Source organism: Phallusia mammillata, chromosome 4, assembly GCF_965637545.1.
Source record: "Phallusia mammillata chromosome 4, kaPhaMamm4.hap1.1, whole genome shotgun sequence".
In the NCBI taxonomy this organism is placed as follows: Eukaryota; Metazoa; Chordata; class Ascidiacea; order Phlebobranchia; family Ascidiidae; genus Phallusia; species Phallusia mammillata.
In genome coordinates, this window is record NC_137255.1 from 12,770,318 (window position 1) to 12,780,986 (window position 10,669).

Sequence of the window (10,669 nt, forward strand, 5' to 3'; positions counted from 1 at the left end):
CAACTATAGGAGTATATATATATGAGCCTACAAAAAGAAGCTTGCGTCTATTGATCTATTGAGAACAGAAATGCTCATTATGTAAAGTTGTGCGGCTCGCAGAGACATTTTGATAAAAAGTAGCATATTCTTCGAAATGCCGACGTTGAAGACGTGTCCAGTTCGTGGTATAAGTTTTTGCTGAAAACGATGTATAACTGTATTCCTTCGACGATATTCATATAATTGGGGTTTCCAGTAAGATTTTACGAAAAACCAAACGATACTAAACCCGAAGTATCAAGCTCATAGTGCCAGACCTGGCGTGTCTTATTTTTAATATTTTTTCATGTCCACTTTAAGGGTCCAGACTTTCTTGGTTGATGAGAAAAACCTTGTCGTTGATTTTAATCAAAGTGTCTATAGCGTTTTATCATTTTCAACTGTTTTAAGGGTTTATAATTAAATCCTTACACTAAAGACACTGGGTATTTTTAGTCGAAGCTAAAAACTCAGACCTAAACTATATAAGAAGGAGTTTATTCATCTTTTAATTGCGTTGTATCGTGGCAACGGCTTTGCAAATCCAATTTGTGCTATTGCCTTCCGCACGTCGTCAATTGTCAAATCAATAGCTTGTTTAGTTGTGATCGAAACCGGATCAAATTTAAGTGGAACTTTCTTCTTTCTCTTATTGAAGCCAGTAAGCTCCTGACTAAGACACGATAGTCGCTGCTGTAAGTCCTTGGGCTGCAGCTCTATGGGAAGAAATCGTACCATCCTTTCTACTTCTTTCAATGGATCATTTACAAGATCTTCATAGTACACAATAAGCAAAGGTTTCGATTCTTCAAGAACTTTTTTTATGTGAGAACTCCACCGTACATGTCCAGCTTTAAGGTGCTCTTCAAGAACTGCAAAAAAACAAACAAACAAACAATAAAAATAGTTAACTAGATCGATGTTAGACATTTGCCTTACTAAAATAATGATGACACGTAAGTTATGAAGTTTTTGTACTTTATATACAATGAACTAAACTCGTACCTCCAAAAAGTTTCGTAGTGTTAGCGGAGGCGGTGTGGTCTTTAGTAACAAATCGGTTTATGTTTGCCAGAATGGCGTCGTATGGATTTCTGATGACTTCAATAGTTTGGTCAAACAAAGACTTTTTATTAAATAGGTGATCCTTTATAATGGGACAATTTATCGATTTGCGTTGATCCAAAGATTCACATAAAAAACCTGCATTAAAAGTATGTTAGATATTTCTTTTCCGTAGACGAGAGTCACCAAATTACGACTTCAAAGTGAATGTGGAAAGGCCGATCTTGTCAAAACCGCTTTGCGACTTCCAGTTTGGGAAAGACTGCGTCAGGGCTTGTACAGCTACGCGTCATTAAAGGTTAGTAAACCCGCCGTAGACAATAGGCAAACGTCGGACGTCCGCCTTTATGCTGTCCTTACTGAAAAGTGTGTTTCGTTTGGGATGATACAAGGTCATGTGGGCTTGTGCGTTAAGCTGCTAGACTTTTTGTTTTTATCTTGAAATTAGGAGCTGGAATGCGGGGTGTAATAGTGAAAAGGTTGCATGTACCTATTCTAGTGATAATAAATTTTGCGCGCACAACCCAGCCGCATTTACCAGTCTCATTTAATTAAAAAATCCACGTATTTCTTCCTTTAACGAATTCAAATTATATTTTCATTCACGTGGTTACTTATAGTTGCCTTTGCAGCAGCGAGTTAAGTTGCCTCAGAAACTTCAAAAAGGACACATCTGTTTTGACAGCAACACACTCCTAAAACCTGCAGATAAAGTATAGTACCTGAGTTTTCCAGAGAAAGGTCTGTGTAGATACTTCCTGTGTAAAAACCGGTGGCTTTTTCCAAAAGGTATCTGGTCCATGTATTTCCGGATCCTGGAAACGATGCCAAGGTCGTTCTTATCATCGACCTTGTCGGTAGAAGTCCAATGCTACATCGCCGGTCTTCCACCATAGTTCGATATGTTAAAGTGGAATTATTATGACAAGATTGTGCAACGTGTGTCAAATTGAACCTGTGTTAAAACCAGGGTTTGGGTTTTTACTCTACTGTCAATTAAAAAGTAAAAAAAATGAACTGACTAACAACTCCGGCGACTGCTAAGACTTTTCGCGCAAAAAGCTGTGAGGTTTAATAAAGTTGGTTTTACATCCTACTCATTATTCGTTTACCTATCAGACATTTTTCCGCAACGACAAGTAAACCCGTTGAACGCTGCGATTGGTTCTTCAAAACTGTCGCACGCTAGGAGGCATTCGTTTGACGAACTTGCCTCAACGGTAACAAATTCCGAATCCGCCGAGGGTCCATGAGAGCATCCTATCCGCCTTGTTTCAACAAAATCTTCTGAAAAGGGCACTAAAATAAAATAAAAAATGTGAACACATTGTTGTGTGATGCGTTTTCGTGATTTGGTTATTAACATTTACGGGTTGTGGTAATTTCGTATGTTTAAAAATATAAGCCAACCACAGAAGAACAGATAAACGTCGCGTAACAAAATAATATTTCCCGGCGTGCATGGCAAAAAAAAAACTTTGAGAAAGAAGTGTTTAAAGTTTAAACCATTAATTTCGTGCTAAACTCAACGACTGCGAACTTAAGGCTATAAACAGGCATTAGACTAGCTATAATTAGCCCCATATTCATACGATAGTTAACCAAGCCCTGACAATATGTATACTGTGTGACAGGACAAACAAACCTTTCTGGCATGAAGACACAACCCTGTACAAATTGGCAACACCCAATCCACCGCACTTCTTGTCATGTTGGTACGGACATGGTATGTTGCAAAACTTGGAGCTGATATTCAGTTTTACGACAAATTTCATCGGGTTACAGATGCAATCAGTGCCTTTAGTGATCGCTGCAAAACTGAAATGTTGTGTCGATATGAATGGAAATGTCATGCTATGAAATTATTTTAGTTAAAAACATGATGATATACTTGTTGGGACCCAGAATTTGTTTTGACATTTTGTTGCTAACTATTAAAAGTATTGTAGCAGTATACATACACGTGTTAATTTGGCCCCGGTAACTTTAAATGTTGTTTATTCTGTCCAAATGTTGATCAACTTACCCAGAACCACAGGCAATGTAACATTCGTCCAAGTTTGAAATTTGCCTCACTTTTGAAGCTGGCACAGATTTCATCAAAAAGCAACCCAAATCGAATACTGCGAGAAAATAGCAACCGTTTTAAAGCAAGTGTTTTACTGTGTTGCTATAGTAGACAGACAAAAAATTGTATGTAACTCATTTTTGTCAAGCATCGTATATACCTTCGCATGCATAGTTTTTCGTGGGTGGCCTTTCCCACCTGAAAGGCAAAGTAATGTTTAATTCTGTGTTTAAATTTTGATCATTGTTAAATTAACATCTACCTGGTTTTCATTGGATATACATGAGGTCTTTTATAAAAATACGCTGGTTGGTGAAGCTCGGTGTCAGCCAATCTGAAACAATTTTTTTTTCTGTTAAGCGCCTTTTTCTTATGTTACAAAGCTCCTACTAAAGAATACATCAAATGTGTGATATTTAGGGCGATTATTTTTTGACTTGTCATTTGTCAAAATTTATAGCATAGGCCAGTGGTTCTCAAACTTTTTTTGTTGCGACGCCCCTAGAAAAGTTTTCTGGACTTGCGACGCACCAGCAAATAAGTAAATAAGGAAACTTATTATTAAAATTGGGTTTAATGATACAACAAGAAAAAGCCACGAAACGGAACTATTCTGCGACTTCCTTGGCAAATTGAAACGACGCACCAGGGCGTTACAGTTTGAGAACTACTGGTATAGGCCATAGGTCATAAATTGTCAAAATTGTTTACAAAGTCAAACTTGTTTACAAACGGCATTGTCGTGGTGCATGTCATAGAGGTTGCACTGTCAGTGAACTTTTCATTTTACATCCTGTAGCCCAGGGGTGTCAAACTCGTGGGGTTCGTGGGCCACATTGCAGTTTGGAAATTATGTGATTTTTAATCTAGTTTTGTACACTTAAACAACCTTTTCGCTACTGTGGCCGCATCGCAGATCCTTATTTCACCAACAGCCGCCAATTACCTGCTGGTTTTTATTTTAAAATTACAGGTGTAAAGAAATAGGTTAAAATCACATATATACCAACTATTGACGCGCCAAAAGCCCAGATTAATTTCCAACTTGATGCACAGATTAAGCTGCACAGTGTTAACATCAGTTTTAATTGTTTATTACGTCATTTATATTGTGACGCTAGTGGTTCCTGTTTTTCCGCATTGTTTGCACACGATAGGCGTTAGGCGTACAAAAAATCTGATGCATATGGCTACTAGGCTAGTAATGCTGTTTTCAGTACCACAAAATCTATTTAGAGTAGTTATAATTTAAAATATTTGGCAAAAGAGTTTTAATTGCGTCACGACCGCCAGCTAAAATATTTTAATGAACATGTTTACGGCCGCACATATATCTGACAAAATAATACAATTGTTGTTGAGTGTTCGTAAGTTTGACACCCCTGCTGTAGCCTACTTTACAGTTTATAGCCTACCAGGCCTGCACAACTCAAAACAACGCAAGGGCAACAACGGAACACATAAATTTGTAATAATCCTGATCTTGAAACCCTAAAGACTAGCTACGTTATGTTCAGTAAAAAAATGGATTTTGATTCGCTAAGTAAATGTTCGAGTGAAAATAGAAAACCCTGAATAGGCAATAGGTGCGTATGTTTATGGCAAACATCACAATCGCTAGTAGTTTGTTTTGATTTCATGGGGCACCGTATAAAACTTTGGTAAATATTGGGTAATGGAACTAAACAACACATCATTTTACAGCCAGGTAATGTTGTTTTTGGAACTTACTTCTTTTCGAGTACTGGACGGGAAATGAAATTTCCAGTTATTTGTTACGGTATACATACAAACGGTCCCGCACAGCCATTCGAATATTCTACTTACCAAATTAATACAGTTCGGCTAAAAAAGTGACTTATACAGCTGTATAATATACGTTCTCCTGCTAGTTTTGTAAAAAAATGTTTGGACGGGATTTTTGGCGTTAAAAAATTTTTGTTTGGCGCGTTTTTGTTGTGGTTGGCGCTTTTTTGGGAGTTTTTGGCACTTTTCAGCAATTTTTATCTGGCAACCCTGACTTGAGATGCATGTTGTGCCATGTATTGTACACTCCAGTCAGCCTGTTCTAAAACTATTGTGACATCTGGTCATATGTATATTATATTTTGTATCTGGTACACCCCAAGCAAAGTGGTGCACCCTTTAAAAATTATGGTATACCCTGGGGTGTACGATAAACCCGGTTGAAAAGCACTGGTTTAGACAATATATTGAACTGTTTTTGGGGTGTCTTAGCTGCAGTTTTTTTGGCAGTGATTTACAAATCATTTAGCTCATTTCCTTTTCAGAATAAGCTATAGGTCAGTTTTTTGCCCTTTTGTTAGACTTTTGCACATTCTTTCGCTTTAGTTAGATTAAGTTACAGCCACATTTTTGAACAATTCGTAATTTAACTGGTTGAGTTCTTCAAACGTCAAACTTTGTCAAAAAAGAGTTTTTTCATGCCCAAATTTATCAAAATTTTCAATTTTTAGGTCAAGTTTTTTCGTTTTTCAGGCCAATATTGTTTTTTTAAAAGTGATATTGTTTTAAAATACCGCTTCCCAAACTGGAGTCCGTAGAGTCACTTTATGCAGAGCAACTTAGGCGGACTGCCAAGAGTTTCTGTAGACTGTTGTCCTGTTTCACATTAGATTGTGTAACCGTGTATATTTATAGGATCTCGTGTTCTGCGGGTAAATTAATTGTATAAGTTTAGGATGATTGTGTTTTCTCTCTGTAAGACTCCGAAATCGTATGGTTAAAAGTTTTCGTGACGGTTATGAAGCGAAATGCGCGTGACAGTAGAATAAAAAAGTGCCATTTCGTGTTTGAATACGGCCACAGAGATTTGCTAAAACGCAAGAAAGTAGTTTTACAATAATATGAATTTGCTTCCATTCTATCAAAAATAAATCAATACACACCAAACAGTTTTGATCGGAACTACTGACTTGAGTAGATGAGCTCAAAAACGCACAGTTAAGGTTCGTAAATATCAAAAGTTTGATTAGTTCTCAATTGGCACTTAAGGATTTGACATTCGTCAACATCTTTTGGCGCAATATAGCAGACGTTAAGACATGTCTGGTGCCAAAAACTTAAACCACTTCTGCAGCGTTATCGATGCGATATAAAATGTTTTCACACATACCTGTAGCTTGATTTGAAAAAAATGACATTCTGAGCAATAAGAAAAGTAACAATAATTGTCGACACAAACATCAATCTTCGGGTGCTCTTTTTTCGCATATTCATCTTCCGCTTGATGCTTCAAAAGCTAGTGCCCTAACTGATGTTGTTGCTAAATTATACATTTACCGGTCGAAAAACTGCACTAAACAAATAACTCAATTCTAATAATTCACTCCACAAAATAAAGGCTACAAACAGTTTTTCAGTGTTGTTGTTTTTTGTTATACGGCATGTCGACAGCTGCTTGTATTTAAATGCGGATGTGCCCCAGTATTTGCCTTTGTCTTATAAATGTATGTAGCTCTACAGCTACTGGTGTATTGTTTCCGAAATAGCTTTATTGCGAAACAGATTGAGTTCGCATTAATAAGCCAAATCATTACGTACCGACTGTGTTTAGTCCGTTTTGCACCTTTGCTTCCACCAGTTGAATAATTGTCCAGTGATCGAAGCCCTCGTATTGTTTGTTGGAGGGGGAGTAATAACGATTGTGTTGTAAAGTCTAACAAACAACCGTACACTTATACGTTGTTTGTTGTAGAGAGTCATCTTTTGGCTAATTCAGGTGGGTATTTGGGCTTAACAAGCCACCTATCGAAAACTAACCAAATGTGGGGCTGATTTACGGTGGCCCACAAGTGCAATTCAACAACTTTTTGGCAGACATTTATTTTTCAGTGCAAACATTTTTATTTCAATGCAAACATCTATTTTTCAGTGCAAAATTTATTTTTAGGATGCCGTCAAAAACTACACTTAAGGATGCCGTCAAAAACTACACGCCGGCTTAGCCCTCGTTTACTAAGGCCCTGTTTAGTTTGTTAAGTCATCGCTTAATCAGGCTTTGCCCGGGCCATGTGTGCTAAGCGATGGCTTAGTGCGGTGGCTCTCAACCTTTCATAGATCGTGGTCCCCTTCAAGTAATTCAGGACCTGTGCCCCCAATAAGTAACCCCGTAGGACCCGGTGACCCTTGCACAAAATAGGTAACGGCAAATCAACTTTTTAGTTCCAGAATCATTAAAGTTTATTGTTGCCAATAAATTCAGCCTTAATCACATAAAATAAAGTAGGCACGGTACTTGGTGGCCCCAATGTGTCACGAAGACCGAGTGGCAAATTGTCGATTAAATCAAAAATACGAATGACCATCCATATGTGATAATCCAAAGTCAAGACATTTGTAACATATCCTTAATTCTGTGCATTGCGAAAGAAAGGGGTTACGCCACGACGGAAAAATGACTTAATGTTTCTTGGCGAATGTTTTAGTGAACTGACACGGGTGGCCCCGGTTGAGAATCACTGACGTAGTTCATTGAACAGGGGCTAAGTCTAAGCGGATTTATGTCTGGGCTTAGCGAGCTAAACAAGGTCAACTAATCGCTTAACAAAACTAGAATAGTGGTTTTCCTATATATTGCCAGTTTATATATAATACATCATATTTAACGATGTATCCCTTATACCATTTACTATATTTATTATGGATATATATTTGGCACCTACATTTGATTGGGTCACTATCTTTTTCCTGGCACTTTATAACATAATTGTTTCTGCAAGCATAATCTAATGGGTCCCCATACATATGCATTTGCGATTTGGTAACGGAAAAAATAGGGCACAATCATTGTTAAACTGGAATAGTGGTTTTCCTATAACTTATATTCCATTTTACAGAAACTGTGCCATATTTACGCACCATTCATTATAATTGTAAGAGATATATATTTCATGGATACATTCAGTATGGTACCAATATTTTTGTGGCCTGTTATAACATAATTGTTTTCGCAAGCAAAAACCAATGGGTCCCCCCACACACATATATTTTGATGTCCAAAACCTGTTCTGAAACAGTTTAATTAACGCTTTCAGTTTGAGAAGTCACGTTACACAGGTGTAACAAATCGTGCTGCGTTGTCGCTCTGCGTTTCGAAACACGAATAAGTTGACCTACATTAACGTTTACAGCGCAATATAACTAACATCGTAACATCTTAATTCCAACCAGTGAGAAAATGTTCAAGTGACGACTGCGTTCATGCGTGAAGCAGAGGCATTTTTTCCATGCGCCACTATAGACAAAGATATGGCGCCGATCGCGGCAGGAGGGGTCTGTCGTTAACCGCCATAACGCAAAACTGCGTGAAGCAACAATTGCATAACTAACGTTTTTAAATGATCTACAAACATATCTTAATTGCACAGTGCAAAAAGACTGCCTGATAGCACGTCCAGTTATGCGCGGGGCCGAGATATTCGCTTTTCAGTGGGCAGGTTTGCGCTTTTCCCGCCCAATTGGGCTTTTTTTCGACATGGAGTTGCGCGTTGTTTTCAGGAGGTGGAAAATGGATGAGTCCAACTATTTAAACTTTTAACAAAGTTTCAACATTTTTTTTTCATGCATGAAGCAGAGGCATTTTTTCCATGCGCCACTATCGTCAATCACTACCATTGTGTCAGCTGTGCACTGAGCGAGCACAAATTTGACGAAAGACAGCATGTATAAACATATTTGGGGCTGTAAGAGTAAGTACTGAGCCGATTGCACTGAAATTTTTAACAGCCAACAAGGAGCACCCTATCCACAGCTGTTTAAAATTTCAGCAGGTTAAGTCTTGTATTTCTAACCTCAACATGTGAACAAACAAACAATATTTGGGGGTAAAGGGGTGAAAATGGATATATACAACTTCAAGTTACAAAATACTTTAAAATACGCTGCAATGTACCAATCAAAAAAGTATGAAACTCCAGAATCATCAGCTTTAGCAAGTATAGCCGTTTTAAAAATTTCACGTTTTGGGAGGCTGTGGGTGAACCGAGGGATCAAACGGGGTAAAAATTCACATGGACCATCTTTAGACCAATATCTATAATGTGTGTAAATTTGAAAAAGTTTGAACTCAATAAAAACATTCTTTCTTGACCAAAACGGAGGAACAAATCCGCGTTAGACGGAAAAAAAGAAAAAAAATATAGACAAAAACAAGATGTGTCCCCTTCAGGGAAGGGGACCCATAATTAACACGGGATAAGTAAGGGCTATATGGACAGATTGGGAGCGGTCTAAGCTGGCTATGCGAGCGTAGCGGGCGTACAGTTTAGGCGTAACCGGGAGGAAGAAGGCTCAATAAAGCCATAGGCAGCAATGGTTTCTAAAGGACTACTTACTAATAAGGTGCAAACAAAAGCGATTTTTTTATTTGAATTTTCGGGACTTGAAATAAATATATGTGTCGGTTTACCTACTTCACTTTGACAATATGAAGCAAAATAGCAAAATACTTTACTTTGGCATTATAAAGCAAAATAGTTCGATGTGACGGACAAGTTATTTTTTTTTTGAGAAGTTAACACAAGCTACCCCTAGGGGTAGTTGAAGTATTGCACCTTCATTTTAAACTAAACAATAATAGGAAGTGTGTTTGACAATGAAGCCTATTAGCAAGCTTTAATGCAAAACAACACAACATTTTAAATGTCCAGCAGTGCTGCTAAGACATACAACTGCAGCGTTTTGATCTTTGGCACGCTGTACAGAGAGTAGGCCACAGACAGAATGTAAATGTGGACAAGTGCAAAAAAACAATTCGTCTTAACTTTAAATCCACAACATACTTGTCATTATAATTTTACTAACTATAGAAAACTGAATTGTACTGAATTGTTTAGTGGCCAAGGTTTACAACAACCAATTGCCTGTGTAATGTACAGGTTTATCACGTTTCCACAACTTTACAAATTTTGACACACCCTGTAATGAAACACCAAAAAAGTTTCCTAAAAAAAATTTGCATTAAAAAAATGTTTGCACTGAAAAATAAATGCTTGCACTGAAATAAAAATGTTTGCACTGAAAATAAAATGTTTGCATCGAAAAATAAATATTTGCACTGAAAAATAAATGTCTGCCAAAACGTTGTCGAATTGCACTTGTGGGCCACCGTACTGATCTGAACGCAGCTTTCCAATGTACTTACTTTGTCAAAATGGCAGTCATTTATTCATATTAAATGGTCTTTTTTGAATCGCTTTCATTTGCATAAGATATTGAAATTGACCCAAACCTGCAGGTACATAATATATTAAAATTTGCTTCTAAGTCGCGTAAGGAGTAAGAATCAATCTATTAAAGTTGGTATTTCGCATGTATTAAAGTTAGTATCGTGGCCCAGGTGCGATACGGAACGTTTCGGGTTCTGACATTTGGTACGTTTGTGTAGTGCTTTGTTTCAGGTATTGTACACCAGAAACTGTATTTGTTTGTTGCATTGACTGCTACAGTCAGGAATTCGAACCGCTTGTCATATGGGTTCAGGTTCGGTTCGGG

At 37.6% G+C, this 10,669-nt stretch overlaps 1 protein-coding gene across 1 annotated transcript; it reads right to left on the minus strand.

Annotated features, from left to right (window-relative positions):
• Positions 1–502: 502 nt before the first annotated feature.
• LOC145222724 (sialate:O-sulfotransferase 2-like) lies at positions 503–6,553 on the minus strand. Its single transcript, XM_080088904.1, has 9 exons — positions 6,291–6,553; positions 3,417–3,488; positions 3,315–3,352; positions 3,113–3,209; positions 2,732–2,904; positions 2,199–2,385; positions 1,809–2,041; positions 1,027–1,224; positions 503–893 (listed from the first exon to the last, which is right to left on the minus strand). Exons 1-9 carry the CDS (start codon positions 6,392–6,394, stop codon positions 523–525), a joined length of 1,473 nt encoding a protein of 490 aa, XP_079945030.1. The 5' UTR covers positions 6,395–6,553; the 3' UTR covers positions 503–522.
• Positions 6,554–10,669: the final 4,116 nt, after the last annotated feature.